A 16190-nucleotide genomic window follows, 5' to 3' on the forward strand; every position below is an offset into this window, starting at 1 on the left:
GGCCGTTGTATGGCACCACCGTCGCTTCAGCCAACAGCGCCGCCGGTGGCGAACCGCTCGTCAGTGGAATGCCGGTGGCGGTCCGCGCAGCGTAGTTGTGCATGGCTTTCTGTGGTTCTGCTGCGTTGCGGCTTGTAAAGCGTAGATAACCGCAAGGGCTAATTTCAGATCGGTAAATCTTGAAAGTAGAGGCGACCTTTACGAGGCATGCCATGTGTGTGGTTTATGCCCATACTCAGTAATTACAAATAGCGGACGACGCTCAATGCGTCAAGCTGGATGTGCAAGTCCGTGAGTTCATGCAAATTTTTCATGCCTACATGAAGTTTGGTGTATCGAGGAATATATTGCAGCTAAATGCTCCTACAAAGCCGGGGTGTAAGCCGATACAGGAATGCTGCGGCGCTGGCCTTTGGCAGTTGATGACGAAATGGCGTCGTGCACAAGTGAAAGACAAAGTTGGGGGTGCCAGAAGAGGAATTGTGGCGGACGACGCTCCGTAACTTAACTACGGTAGAAATGTGTTTAATTTCACAGAACTACGTTTACTACAGTTATGGAGAATCGTTTACAGAATAAATACCGCAAAATGATCTTGCGGCATTTATTCTGTAAACGATTCTATCGCTTGTCGTGGAAAAGCATTGCTTTTATAAGACTAGCAATGGTTTCTGGCTAGTTGGTTGATAGTTTTTCAAAAAACAATTCCTGCGTGGATGAAGGACGAGAAACAGGAGGGTGACAAAAACCTGCCCTCAGTTTCACTTGTAAGTGAATGCTGCATGCGGTCGAAGTTTACAAGCTGCCACCTACGCTTGAAAAATCATGCACTCCTCCGTGTAATGACGATGATGGCTTATCGCAAACAGGTTTCCTTGGTTGCCTTCTGGATTTAAACCTTGACTAGTTAAGCTTTGAATTTGACCAGCACGCAGTTTGGTCTCTTGATCGCAGCGTCTTTGACTTAGACCTTTCCCCAGCCTATTTCGCGCGAAGAAAGCTTCGTGTTCAACTATCGTCGTCGTTAGATGGAGGGCTGGATGATTTTTCTGTTTAATTTTGCACTTTCATGCACCCCTGTCCAAATCCTATCTGCTTCCAGCGTGTCGAAATGCGTCTGCGTTGGAGGACTCGGGCTGGTGCACCGCTATTTCAGGCAACAATTTGCGCGTTTTTGGTTTCTTCACAAGCCATTACACGATTTTTTTACGTACTCGGCAAAGGATACTCAAGCAATAAAAAACTCGGGCTCACGTTAACACTGCCACATTTTTTTAAAAAATAACTATCGGTGCCGACCTTTATTCCACGCAGGTGGTAAAATGGGAAGGGGAGGGGGATGGTTTGTAGCTTGAGCTGTTGAGTAGTTGAATAAATTTGGCTCTTGATAAGATGACCACTACAAACGTGGGAATTCCTCTTCAGTTCTCAGGCTCCCATGCTGTCACTCACGAATACCGAAGGCACAAAGCTCACGGTTGCAGAAAGAAAGTGTAAACTGCCGCGACGTTTCCACGGCCACATGACAATCGTTCTCGTACGCAAGTGCCTTTCTCTTCAAAGCACACGTATCAAGGTATGCCATTGTTAAGGCTGACGTTGAAATAGTCATTGAAACTAGTGAAGATAATTTAAAGTAGTTGAAATGAATACTAATATTAATAGTTTTATTCGTACTCAGATCGCGCCTCGGAGCGCTGCAAAAAAACGCTCATGCTAATGTGGCCCATTCCCAAACTTAGAAGCGTGCAATAAGTTTACATAGCCGCTAGTGCATTTAAGAAGAAATGAATACTAATAATGGTAGTTTTATTCGTACTCAGATCAGGTGGAGCGTAGATTGCTGCAAAAAGCTCTCATGTCATTGTAGCCCATACCCAACTTTAGAAGCGCCCGACAAGTTTACGGTTTACGTAGCCGTTGCTGCATCTAATAACCCACCACATCTGCCTGGATTTCTTTTCGCCGCACATCTCCGCCCACAACACCCCCAAAACATTCAAAGCGCCGAAGCAAGCATGGGAAAAACAATGGAAGGCTGCGTATTCCAGTGCACCGGCTCATTCCACTAACGAGGGGAGCGCCGAGTGGTGGCGCCACCCGTCCAGCTAATAAAACCGCCCAAGTTAAAAAAAAAGGAAACTGAACCAACCCAACCACGGCCTTTAAAAACAATTAACAAAAATACCCCAAAACCGCCCTTTATATAAAGAGGTAAAAGCACAAAATTTCACAAAGAACAGCAGCTGAAACTCATCTAAAGGTAATGAAACTACCCAAAATCCCATTTCGATTATAGGGGTATTGAAAGTATTAATTTTTAAGTATGACAAACCATTCAAAATGGGAAATGAAAAGAAAAGAGAGCGGTGTGTTCGTCCTGTCCTGTGTTCTGTTCGTCCTGTCCTTTAGCGCAATTTTATTCCCATCATGTCAGACCATCTATAGATTGCTTTGAAGAAACAGTGCTAACAGGATGCAAACACGGGTTTGGATCTTCATTGCGCAGCAGCGGAGCCACTACAATACGAGACCAAACTATTCCGAGTGATAAAATTGAGTGCCACAAGCACGTGGACATAACTTTAAACATACCCGTAAATGGTACGATGTTTCACGATGTAGGAAACGACATATGCCTGACAATTACTATACTTTCTAATGCAAAATTTGTGTGCAGCGTGAACTTCTGTCGCCTCGGTTGTGGTGCATAGCTGCAGCGTATCAGGAAGTGATCGCGTCATCAGTGAACGCAAGGCGGTGCACGCTACTCTGCCGTTATCTCGCAGCGCGTCGCCGCCGCCGAATCGTTTGAACCTCCCACACAACTCACAAGGTTCAGATAAGCCACGCAACGGGGAGCATGTCTCACTGCCTCCCCCTCACACGTTCGTCATATTTTCCTCCGCCGTTTTCTTTCCATCTTTGCTCGCTCGGTTACAATGCCGTCGCCACAACGAAACCACAGTAGCGGCCGCCAAAGTGCTGCGCACTATAATGTGTTGTGTTTGATTGAAGATTCAGTTGGAAAAGCCGTGGCCAACCTCGGTAAAAAAACTCCATTTCAGGTGCGTAATAGAGAAAAACGCACCCAGAATTCTAAAACCACAAAATCTCTATCATCATACCAATTGTCTTGAGTCCACCACCTTCAAAACACTTTCAAAACTTCTGTCTGCGCTTCTTTGGACACATATCAAGTGGGATTACACGACAGACAAGGCGGCGGACAGTGGACAGATGTGCGACGATGCAAAACCTACTTGATTTCGCCGCCGCTCCGCAGCAAGCCACCGGTATAGGCTCCGGACAGCGCCCAGAGGGCGACACGGAGCCCGCGACACCCAGCGCCCCCTTCGGCAGTATGCACAACACTGGGTCGGTCCCCGCAAGCCGGTACGCTGCTGGCTCGGGGGCGCTCTTCTTTTTGCAGCGCGGATTAAGCATATTAGTCGCCCCTTTTGGGCTTAAAACGAAGTAAGAGATTGTAAAGTAATCCTGCCACATAGTGCATGTGAATGGAGAAGGATTTATTCGGTTGAACTCGCGTATGAGAAGGCATATAAAGGCCGCATAGCCGTGATGCCCAGAAGAGAAACGCTTGTACAGCCTGCCTGCGGGGCAAACCTTTCTCAAGATCAGCATGTTTCGCTTAAAAAAAAAACGTAATTTATATTGTTCACTCCACAAAAGAGGAGGCTTTGCCTGCAAATATATCAGACGTTGCACGATGTTTTCGCGCGGGGTATTCCATCCATGTGAGTGCACTTGCATGCGACTGCAGAACTACTAACTGGCCCACACGGGAGTTACATATAGGTCTTTGATCCGAATGTGATGCTCCATACATGTAACACTATGAAATTCACGTTTGTTGGGGTATAGCGAAAGTGCGGACGTTAATAAGTGCCCGCTTCGCCGAGAAACTTTTGTGCTTCCAGTTGTAGCCCAGTACGTTAGTTGCATATATGTAAACACGCCCCCAAAAAAGAATCTCATCACGAGAAGGCTATCACAAGAAATTCCTTTGGGCAGGGATGGGATGGGGGAGGGGTAAGCAGAACATTTAATAGGCGTATCGGAATAAATTACGGAATATTCATATTCGGGCATTTTTTTTCCTCTCCACGCCAACGGGTTCGGCAGGAGACCTCCGTTAGGAACGAACAGTGGCGCTTTTATTACCGTCAACACTTTTGCAACAAAAGTCACGGGAGAAAAAATTTAGTTCCCCGAGTACACCCCTCACAGGTCCGGAGTGACCGCAATCGCAACGGATGGGATAAATAAAGTTTGTCCTCCTCCTCCTCCCCGAACGCGAAATTTTTTTTCCTGTGTACATATTGTTCCAACTTTGATTGCGGCACGTCTTCGCTCTATTTTTCTTTGCTTTTCAGTGGCTTAGACAACAATTTCATTGTTTCTTTTGCAAGAAGAGGCGGTGATTTTATGCTATCCAAATGCTCGCGAAACATTTGGGAACATTAACGCCTATAAGTGTCCGCGCCCCATATGTGGTTATATGTATTTAATTCGGCGGTATAAGCACGTGGAATATTAGATGAAGCAGAGTAGAACCGCTGGGTAATAAAGCTACAATGCTATAATTGTGCTTGGGGGCCCTCTTTGTTACCAAATTCAGAGCGCAATTATGTGTATTGAGCGCCTGCTAACCAGCCTACTAACAAGCTGATCGTACACCACGGCAGCATGTAATCCGCTCGCTTAATGTGGGCCTTTCAAGATTCAGTAATGCTCGGTATCTGCGAAAAAAAGAAAAAAAAAACAGAGAAGAAGAATCCGCGGGAGAATGCAGAGCCTTGAACACATGCTTCCCAGTTGTGCTAGCCTACGGCTCGGCAGCGAGGCGACAGCGTTTTATCAGTGCCCCGTTTTATTTGGAGGCTTCCCCCGACTGTATAACATTTTGCATGACTTTGTTGCACTATGTAGTACATATACGCGCAAATAACGTTATGACAAACGTTTTTTGCTAAGTTGCGTTCACTGGCGCTGAAGGCGGTCGGCGCGGTGGGACCGACCCGGAGTTGCGCGTGTCTGTCGCGGCTGGCGCTGCGCCACCGCGGGAAAGCTGCCCTGTTGCCACCCCAAAACCGGTTGGGCCTCCCCTGGTCCAGCCAGAAAAGGTGGCAGCACTTTCAATGCCGACCTTTCACAAACTACCCCCACCAAGGGGTGGGGTGGAGCTGAAAGCTGGTCAGGTGAGCGGGCTCTGTGGGCTAGGTTGACAGGATTTCTCTGCCGTGCGATTATAGGCGTGCGCACAGGGGGGGCGGCCGCCCCCCCTAATAATCCGGAGGGGGTGCGCCAAATTTGCCCCATGCCTTAACTCAATCGAACATGTCCCGTAGGGTAATGAGTCGACCACGCGTGTGTTTTCATGATCATGGTAGCCGAAGAACCCTCATGTTGCCTTCCAAAAGCCGTTTAATTTCAGCCCCGGAAATGCGGGGACTAAAATCCAATTCGCTGTGAGAAACGTTATCATTTAATTTTCATATTTGCAGCTACTGCGGAGCTTGTCCTCCTACTTCTCCTCGCAAATAACGTGCCTAGTACTGAGCAAAATAGCCGCGTAAAAAGAGTTTCAGAACAGGCAATATTACCTTCTGAAATTCTTACGAATTTCAAAAGCTAGCGTTTGAGCGGTACGCACTGGAACCATGTTGCAGTTTACATATAAGACAGATGTGCACATGGGAGAATGGAAGTTCTTTCGGCAGCGCGTTGTGAAATTGATGCCCTGGGACTTGCTCCCTTTGCCGATGTTACACATGAAAGTAAAGCTTCTACCCAGAAATATTTTGTATGCGTTGCAATTCCATTTCATTGAAATAAAAATTTTATAACAATTCCTCGTCTTTCCACTGCGTTCTGACCGTTAGGCCTTGAGTGGGAGGAGGTCGGGAGTTCCTGAGGGGTGGGGGGGCGCTCAGGTAAGACTTCGCCCCCCTAACCGAGAACCCTGCGCACGCCTATGCGTGCGATTCAGCTCCCAAAGGGCTCCCACAGGAGCTATATAGAGGCCCTTTATACAGTCCCCACCTCTCTGGACTGCTTTAATGGTCAAGTACTATAGACAATACACACTTCAGATGCGAGAAGCTACAAGTATCAGTAAAAAGTAAAACCCAACCTCTCTCAGCAACAAAGCAGGTCTATTTGCCACAGCAATCTGAAAGGAGGATTTTAGTTTTCTCTGCACAAAACTGTTCTTGGTACACCTTGGGGTACACAAATGTTCACATTACTAAATACAACAGCATTTGAAACCACAGCATAATCTAAATATTGGTTTCTTTTACAGCAGTGCCATTGCAAAAGGTGCTTAAACACCTTTCACCCTCATCCATAATTTGGCACACTGAATATTTCTTGCAAACTGTCTTATCTTCGAAGAGCTGACTCAATTATCTTCAGCACTGCACACAAACATGTGCTTTGGGGTGCCGCGATACGTTGTGGTTTGCAAAATTCAGTCGATTAAAGCCTATCCCATCCACATTTTCCCGTTTTCAGCTTATGTGCAAGGAAACGTGTGTTATCCCAATACCAACTTGTCAAACTTGCAGCACCTACATGCAGCCTCAACGAACACCACAACATGAGCTGTGTGGCACTTCTCAACATGAGAGATCACCCACAGAGTTCGACACAAAAGAACTTTAATCTTCCATTGCTTAAAAACCAGTCTCAACAATACGTCCTTTGGAGCACTTCTTTATGAAGCAAATGCCATACAATTTGTACAGTACTCGGAGATTCTTCTTTGTGGCAGTGCACACAAAACATTTGTAGTAGTCAGAGTCAATTTGAGACAAGTCCAATATGTTAACCCTACAAAGTGAATTTCGGGGAATGGTTTCTTATATATCACAGGATGTTTCTTTGAAAGAATATCAAGATGACTAGGCAAGAGAGAGAGAGGAAATGCACAAGTCGTGCAAAGCGGGTATTGCATAGGTCCCACAATCACAGCAAGGTTAGCGCTGTCTCAGAGAGGGCAAATTCCTTGATGCCACTTCCATCTGAGAGACTGCAACTGATGCTGTCCTCTGTCAATCCGTCCTCTTTCGCTGTCGCCTCTACCGACCCAAACCGGAACAACCAGCTGCCAAGAAGCCAAATACGGATTTGTTTGACGAAGAAATGCTTGTGGATGTGGTTGCAGCTCCTTGCAACTTCCAGACACAAGCAGGGTTGCTCGAGGTCACTGCTCACAAGAGGTCATTTAGGACACTTCTCACAAAAGATAGCAGCCAGGGCCCTGCCGGTCACGAGTACCATCCTGACTGGTCTCTTGGGGGCACTCTTATGTACAAGACCACAAGATAGAGCTCTTGGAGGAAGCCAATAATCAGAGGTGATGTGTCAGGCTTGTCAAGCAAGTCTACACGAGTTCGCCCATCATGAGGCAAAGGACTAAGTGCCTTACACCAAGGGGAACAGCACGAAATGAGGATGATAGCTGGAAACAACGAATAAGGACAGTAGAACTGCCTACACGGTGCTATTTGTTTCTTTTGGCTATCGTCCTCATCTGTTGCGCTGTTCTTCACAAGATGGCATCCTTTGCATTATGCAGTCACTTACGTTTCTGCATGCTACTCAGTCAATGTGAAGAAAGATTGAAAGTGTAACACCACCAAGAAAGTGGTGGTGGTAGAGGTAACAATTTACTTTTTCTTTGGCAATGCATCACTTACACAAGCAGGGCCACCATCCTGAAATGCCTTTTGTTAACCTTTCAAAAAGACTCATTTGTATGTGAGTAGATAAGAAACTGCATTGGCTGTTGCTGCACATATGAAATGTCCTCCCCAGAACTAGAAACAGTTCGAACACAAGCAATCAGATTAAAGTCGGGCAATTCCAACCAGCCGGAAAAATGCTTTTCTGTGGTTGAGAAGTCGCCTTGCAATGCTGACATACCATTACAGCCGACGTGCTACATGCTACCGAAACTGGCACGTTCTTTATTTTGGCACATGCCCTGTCAACTGTGGTGCAGTCGACTTCTCTGTAGCTGCCACATTTTTCATGCTTAGCTGGGCAATTTCAGCCAGAGTTTAAAAAATGATCTTGCCTCAAAATTGAACTCGATGTTGCATTGTGAGGTCAGTGAAATCACGACTGAGCTTCAAACAACTGCACAAACACTGTCTTTTGTTCAAGACAATGTACGCGCACCGTGCTTTGCCTCCATAGGGTAGCTCACTTTGAAGACTAGTTTGAGAAGGGCCAAAGTAAACCGGAATACTCATAATGACCCAAATGAAGCCAGCAGAGACCAAAATTTTTCATAGGAACTTGAGTTACAACCAAAATAAAATAAAACATGATGCGCACTTGCACTTTGGATTTTACACACCAGCTCCCTTCAAGTAAATTTTTTATCGCTGACGATTCTACCAATGACTGAAGGACACCTTCCCTACAGATTTGGGCGAAAAATGGAAAAACAGTTGTCAGTCACAGTTACATGACAAAGAAATGGCTTTTGTCCGAACAAGTGGGTTTGGGCTGGCAGTCCCACGTCCAATTTGATTTGAAAAAGCATGCACTTTTTAAATGCCTATACTCAGCCACATTGAAGATTTGCCTAGACAGTTCAGCGGAGCTTTCAAGGATAGGAGAGGGGAAAGCAAGAATGCACCGCGAGTGCGTCCATTGCAGCCTGTCCCCACAGAAGCTTGACCAAAGCAACACATCATCTGGGCCATTAGGAGTATTCTGGTTGAACAGTGGCAGACAGCAAGACCAGTGGGCCTAGCGTCCCGCGGCGAGTCCCTTGATGCTGTGCAGCCAGATGAGGCCCTTGCACTCTTCCAGGTAGATGTCCGGGATGAGGCCATAGGCCGGCCCGAGGCTGGGCACCTCGACCATCTCGACCGAGGCATTGCCGAAGAGCTTGACCTCGTAGTCGATGAGCTGGCGGAAGAAGCCGTTGTTGGGGTGTACCACGGGCCGGCGCGACTTGAGGAAGCGGAAGGCGTCGCGCAGCCGCATCTGGTGGTAGCGCATCAGGTAGGCCAGGCAGAGGGTCGGGGAGCGCGAGGCGCCCGCCATGCAGTGCACCAGCACCCGGCCGCCGTGCATGTGCACCTTGTGGATGTGCTCCGTCATGGGGTCGAAGTAGGGCGTCATGTCGAAGTAGGGCGAGTCGTCCACGCGCACCCGCAGGAACTCCACGTTGTGCGCCCCGATGGGCATGTCCGGCAGGTCCGTGCTGCAGTTGATGATGGTCGTGATGCCCAGCGTGTGCACCGCGCTCAGCGTGATGGCCCGGAAGCCGCTCAGGTACAGGTAGTCCGTCACCTGCGAGATGATGTTGAACGCCATCCTCCGCAGCAGCGCCGCCGACAACTGCGAGGGAAGAGAAGGCACACGCCCCTTTAGAAATTCAACCCGCTGGCGCCAATGGCCGCAGAAGAGGAGGAGGGCTGACCTTGGGTGCAGGGACAGTGGCGAAATTAGCATCGACAATGCGTAGGCTATGCCTATCATCTTCCGAGGAAAAGCAGCTGCCCATGGGTGGAAGAATTCTGCCCGCAGAACTTTTGCTTTGCCGCTCGGCCCTATTGAGAAAGGGTAACGAGCAGTGACTGTTTAAACTGTCGGTCCATCGCAACGGGGCTCTGCTTTTTGGCCGGTGCTACCCTTTGTCAACACGGAGTGAGAAGCCCAAGCGAAAGTTTTGCTACAGATGCTGGCTTAGCCCGGAGCCGTGGCAAAAAATGCACAGAGGACAAACACAGGACAAAGACACAGTTGTGCTTTGGGTCCCTTTCCCAGTTTGGTCTCGTGCACTTGGTGCTATGGCCCCAAAGCCCACTTTGCACTCGAGTGTATCTAATCTGCTACTACCCAAATAATGTTGACCGCACAATGCACGTAGCTTAACGTTAATATGCGCACTGACTAGAGCCACAAAAGTGGTGGCAGCAAACAGTTCCATGCATGACAATTGGTACACCGTGTGGAATGCAGAAGGTGCAAGCAAATACGACAGGTCGACAGCAATGCATACACAGCATGAAACATGAAAAGACTTCATCAGCACAGCAACTTGCATTTTGCACTGAGGCAATATTCTCTCAAACCATCATCCACAATCGGCCCAGTTTGTGAGAATACCCAGATCGAGCCTGGTCAACAACCCTTAAGAATACTGACTACCCTTGTGTATCATGTTATCAAGAGCACCAAAACAAAGCACAATGGTTTCTTCATCCACCAGAGCACATAATCTCCTCTGGTGTCAGTGGGAATCAGATGGCCTGCAAACCTTTGTAGGCTGAGGGGTCATAGCAACGACTTAGTGCTGTGAATACCTGCAAAGCTGTACACATGAATAAGCACAGACACACGAAAGCGAGAAAATGAGACAGGGAGCAAGCTGCAAAGATGCTATCAACAAGACAACCCCATCTTTTGTAAAAAACTGACTTTAGTATGCGTTTTCTCTTTCACTCACCGGCTTTTCTCAACACTTGTGCTCAACCATTGATTCCATACTCATTTGCTGCGAAACAAAAAATTACCATGAATGGCACAGCAAACCCGAAATCGCGGGCGCAAAAAATGTCACCGAGAATGAGCATTTTACAGCATCAGATACTAGACCACCGTAAGGCCCCACCTCTTAGAGGTCAAATCCACTCAAATTTTTCTCGTCCAAATGTAACCCACACAAGTAGTTTACACCCGTAAAATCACCATGGCAAAGCCCTAAGACTCATACCCACGTGATAAACTTCAAGCGTTCTAAGTAGCTCTGTAGGTGATGATGTTGCACCTGGTGTTGACTCGCCAAAACAAGTTCACGGGTCAGTGACTAAGCAGATGAATCTGTCCTACGGCACTCGCGCTTCTCCTATGATCATCCAGGCTCATTCTTGTTCTCGATTGACTGTAGGGTTTAACGCGCTGACGCAACGAAGGCGATGAGGCGCGCCGTAGTGAAGGGCTCCGGATTAATTTTGAGCACCTGGGGATCTTTAACGTACGCCGAAATCTCTTACACACGGGCGTTTTTGCTTTTCGCCTTCATTCTCGTTCTCAGGCTCATTCTCTGCTTTTTCTGGGGAGTTCCTTTGTTAAACTGCCCAGGTGTGTGTGTGGTGTTAAACTGTTGGTGTGCACTACACCTGGTATTTTCTTCCAGAGCTTAAAAGCACTGCAAGGTTTCGGTATTTGCAATGGCACTGGATAACAAGAATGTTTGTCCCATCCCCTTTCTTTGTTGTTCTTGAGGCCGACAAATGACGACATCTGAAGTCTGCGCAGCAACATATAAAAGGACACCTGACAGCATTTCAGGAAAGCACATATTCCGGCAAATGATTTTACGCAAGCTCTTGCAAATGAACACTGCACTATTTAAGTTAGCTTGGTGAGATTTCACATCACAACATCAGGAGCATTGTGACAATGCAGTTGAAGCATGATAAATTTAGTCTCTCCAAACATAAGAGTTCCACCAAGCCAAGCTAAAGGTCCCACACCAGGCCTTGCAAGCCCTCTAATACAAACTGGAAGAAAAAAAAATAGAACAGTGGTAATCAAGCTCATATTGACACATCCAACACTGGTTTAATGAGGTGGTTGTGTACCTTATTCAATGCGTATAATGAAGTCAAAGTGGCTTAAATTAAATAGTTACTATGGATCTCAGTGTACCCGATGGTTTACGCACAGCTTTGGTGCATAACACCCCTACTTGACTTTGACTCAATGTTACTTCATAGAGGTGTGCAAATATTCACAAATTTGAATACCTTGCGAATAGTCTTTGTTACTCGATTTGCAATGCAGTTTTACCATTCAAAGTATTCAAATGTTCAAAATTCACAAGCAACAGCAGCATAATAGTTGGTTCCACCACACGACATACAAACTTTTTAAGCTTCACCGATTGGCTTCTACCTTTGAGTTGCTGTTTTCACATGACGCCGATGTAGTGCAAAGAAGCTAGTCATGCTAACTCATGTGTATGTTAGCTGGAGTGTAATCCTGCTTGTTTAAAATTTTATATGCAGAAAAGAAGTTTCCTGTCAGTATAGTGCCTGACTGAGGAGTCAACAGCTCTTGCTTGTTGCCAATGCTTGAAGTAAGGTCACACCAGCCCGTTAGCATGTCTAGCCTCTTCTCAATGACAAAATATACTTCCTGTACACGCACCAAGTTGCAAAACCCAAACTTTATGGCAATGCATGCCAAACTTTCATTGGACTGCTAGTACGTGAACACTCGCATGTGTTAAGCTTGATGACTTAAGTTACCTCCATCTTTTGTAACTGTTTTATAAGCTCTTACACACTAAGGCAAGAATATTCAGAAACAAAAATACTCGATTCAGAGACCCAAACTCGATATGCACACCTGCATTACTTAGGCATTGCATGCTTTAATACACGCATGACAACATTCCCATTTCATTTAAAAGTAATAAAATGAACTACAAGATTACAAAAGCACCACACGCTTACAATGCTCATAGACTTGATAAAGCTTCTGTCTAGTTTGCCTTACTAAAATACCACTAAATGCACACTCGCTAGTATGTTTATCATTAAAGTAGTATTGGTCGCAGAAAACAGAATAAAACAAATCTTTTAATAAATGCCTGGCTTGATCTGTGCAGACGAAGACTCAATAATTGTTTTAGTTTCGCCGGCAAGCTCTGCCCCCAGCCGCCTTCCCCCAATCACACATTTTGAAGAATTTAATGACCTAATAAAATTGTTTTACGACAAACGTTCCTGTGACTTTATTCTCACTCACTAAATGAACAAATCTCAGCCTTGCTCGTGGTAATAAACTTATCCACACAAAGAGTGGCTATAGTCTCCAGAAACTTTAGATGCTAACAAAGCTGCTCCTCTCTTCAGCCACAAACAACTTGCTCCTTATTCCAACACCGCAATGAAGTGCTGACTTTTTTACAGGGTTGGATTTAGTTGCCCACTAACGAACATATATAAAATATATATACAGTGAACATAAGCCAGGTGTTGAATCGGCAAGCAGCAGTATCTATGTTTTGGTGTACCATGCTAGCTCTGTGGGCTGACGTATATACCTTTAACCCAATTTTGCTAATCAGCACTCAAGGTGCAGAAAAATGAAAGGTACTGGGGAAAGATTTACAAAACTGTTCACATGTAAAACAATAAAGCCTGTTCTACATGGGGCGAATTTTGCTTGCGAATTCGCAGCTGCGGTGCCGCTCGTGCACCAAAACAATCTATTCTCGTTGCCGTGGTGAATTTCCAAATGTTTGGAAGAGTCGAACTTTTCTTGTGAACGCCGCTTAGCATTTGGCAATATTCCGCAGCAGTGAAAATAGCAAAATAAATTGTTTTGCCGCACGGGCGGCGCCACGACTGCGAATTCGCAGGCAAAATTCGCCCCATGTAGAACGGGCTTAAGAACAGTTTTCAATTGGCCACCATCTGTGTTTTGTTGGTTTCCCAGCAAAAACAAGATGATGGCCATGGCGATATCACGAGGTAACGGCTTCATGAATGTGAGCACTGTTCTTAACCGTTTTAACTTTTTTACACTGCTTTGTAACTGTGGGCACTTTTTTAACTTCTCTGTGTGCAACGTAACCAGGGCCCGTCAAGCTCTTTTAACAGCTCATTTTTTCTGGTCTTCCTGCAAAATGGTTGTGAGATAAACACAACTCAATAACTCACAATGCCAAGGATTGCCTGTAGCTGGTATTCCAATGCAAACACAGTTGGCAAACGTTGGGGAGTGCCTATAGCCCCGCTGTGCCGAAGCTAGACCTGTAGTAGGGGGCTATGAATAAATTTTGAGCCCGTGGGGATCTTTAACGTGCACCGAAACTTTGACATGGTTTCACGGTGGCTCGGTTGTGTTAGCAATGCAATGTCACACTTCTCAATGCAGTGCACATAACTTCATTAGCTGTGGCAGAACATTCGTAGAAGTTCAGTGGAACCTACAATGTAAAATGCACTACCGGCAATGAATGACCTGTGTGCTTGCAAATTAATATCTGAAGTTTTTTCAATTTCAGTTCCGAAAAAGCAGATTCTTGTAATTCGCTTGCATTGTGCGGATCCATTTCTTTTTTTGTTTTTTGTGCACGCTATTAGGTTGCAGCGAACGCTTTGGAAAATTTTAGCGCAGTTGGTATTTAAAAGCCTGGCTTCCTTGCGCAACAGGCATGTTAGTTCTTATGCCATAGGGTTTTCTAAATCTTTTCATATTTAATCCCAGTAGCGGGTATACCACTTCATGCTCCATGCAGCGAATTCAGCAACACATGCGTATCATAGAACATTGCGATGGGTCGTCACACCTGCTTCAGCCTTGTTTGTTGCATGCGGTGCAGTAAATGACGATTTTTAAACATGCACCATTATAATGTAACAATATTCATCTACATGCACAAGGTCATAGTGCAGTGTTGTAAATGACTATTTACATCCTTCTAACTTCCACAACGACAACGCAACGGTGCATTCCATTTAACGGTGCCTTCCGTTTTTGTTTTCCGTTTACACTGAAATTTTGAGGTTTTCCACACTGAAGCTTGTGAGGTCTGCCGTGATGGAGACCGATGGATAATTTAGACCATTTAGGAATCTAACAGGCGCCAAAATCTTAACACGCGGGCGTTAGTTTTTTTGTTTCTGTAGGATAAGTGACCACCATGGCCAGGATCGAAGCCCTGTTCGTGGGCTCGGATAATGGGCTATTTCGTGTACACGTGGGCACAGCTGATTATTTCGTGCAGGCCCTTGGTACAAGCCTTGTCGTTTTGGACTTAAGTTGGCCTGCTCAGAGCTCTAATCCATACCACTCTTAGCAGCATTGCCTGTGTTATTTAGTAGGAGCATAGGGAAAAAGATACATGCATCTCAAGTCTATACGTGATATGAATTGAAAAATTACATATAAACGTGTGGTGCACCTAAACACAACAACGCTTTCTTACTTCCTATAGAAGAAAGTATCAAATGATTCTGTTCTCACACAGAAACAGCCACTGTTAACAAGAATGATAATCACAAAAGTTGATCACTAAATGCTCTCTCGAGTGCAATTCACAAGCTTCACAAACAAAAGTTAGATGGCCAAGCTAACTTATTTCGCGAGTGTACCGACCGATGGCTCCAGGCCACGCTCAAGAAGGCGCCATGTAGAAGAAAAACATGCTAAAAACAGGAGAGAAATTTTCACATAAAAGAAAAAAAGTGTTGAAAAAAGGAGACGGCCACATTAACCGATAGGCGAGGGCCCGTTATGCTCGATAATCCATCGCGGCAAAGATGAAAAAATAATGCTGCCTGGGTACACAAAAGAACCCTCAAGCAAACAATGACCCCGAAAAATGCAAACGGAAAGACGAACGAGTTAGTGTCGGAGAAGCTTAGCTGCTCTAGAACGAGTAAGCTAACTGAGCCGGTCGATGCGTAGGAAACTCGTGCGCTTTCTGATGGAGGCGAAAAGCGAAAACGACGGGGTCGCGATTTCGGAGGTACAATAAAGATCGTCATTAAGTTACATTAAAGATCTCCGAATCGTCAGAATTAATCTACAGCCCTTCACTACGGCGCACCTCATAGACCAGGTGTGGCTTCGCCGCGTGAACAGCCGAAATTTCAATTTTCGAAAGATTTTTTTGAAACTCATACGCACCGCGCGGTTGAGCCGATGCCTGACCGTGGACACAGGAGGAGGAAGTAGCTCGTTAAACCCGGGCGACTCCGCGGCCTGCTGAGCCATTGCGGGGAAGCCGGCCGTCAGTGCTCATGAGGAGGCTGGGGCTCACAGGGGGGCCATGGTGGGAGATCTCAAAATCGGTCCCCGAACAGCTACGGCCGCTGGCTGTAGCCGGGGCCACGAAAGAAAGGCCGGGTGAGCCGCCGAAGAACACCTGCTACCTTCGGCGGCCGCAAGATCCTTTCCGAGCGCAGCCACCCGCTTCAGCAGGCAGTTCGAACCACGGGCTTAGCACTGAGAAAGGAGGCGCTCCACCGCCCACTCGCCCGTTCAATCACAGAACAGGGAGGATTGTTCAATGAGACGCGTCCCGTATTGGCTACGGCCCTACGGCTTCGGCTTCGATGCGACCCGTGATGTAAATAAAAAAAAGGTACACAGCGCTCATTATTTTTGATTGTACACAG

The 16190-nt window shown here is 46.3% G+C and overlaps 1 protein-coding gene across 2 annotated transcripts; it reads right to left on the reverse strand.

The window, feature by feature from the left end:
- Positions 1-6725: 6725 nt before the first annotated feature.
- Positions 6726-16071, reverse strand: LOC144179400 (dual specificity protein phosphatase 18-like). 2 transcript variants are annotated; one of them, XM_077707744.1, is made up of 3 exons: positions 15700-16071; positions 9470-9599; positions 6726-9387 (listed from the first exon to the last, which is right to left on the reverse strand). In XM_077707744.1, the coding sequence occupies exons 2-3, from the start codon at positions 9551-9553 to the stop codon at positions 8791-8793; spliced, it is 681 nt and encodes a 226-aa protein (XP_077563870.1). In that variant the 5' UTR covers positions 9554-9599; positions 15700-16071; the 3' UTR covers positions 6726-8790. The 2 variants fall into 2 exon arrangements, with proteins under 2 accessions (XP_077563870.1, XP_077563868.1); XM_077707742.1 differs by lacking the exon at positions 9470-9599 and having other exon boundaries at positions 15700-16070.
- Between the last annotated feature and the right edge of the window lie 119 nt (positions 16072-16190).

The sequence above is a fragment of the Haemaphysalis longicornis genome, unplaced genomic scaffold, assembly GCF_048455015.1.
Source record: "Haemaphysalis longicornis isolate Haplotype H1 unplaced genomic scaffold, Haemaphysalis longicornis Haplotype H1 scaffold_4, whole genome shotgun sequence".
In the NCBI taxonomy this organism is placed as follows: Eukaryota; Metazoa; Arthropoda; class Arachnida; order Ixodida; family Ixodidae; genus Haemaphysalis; species Haemaphysalis longicornis.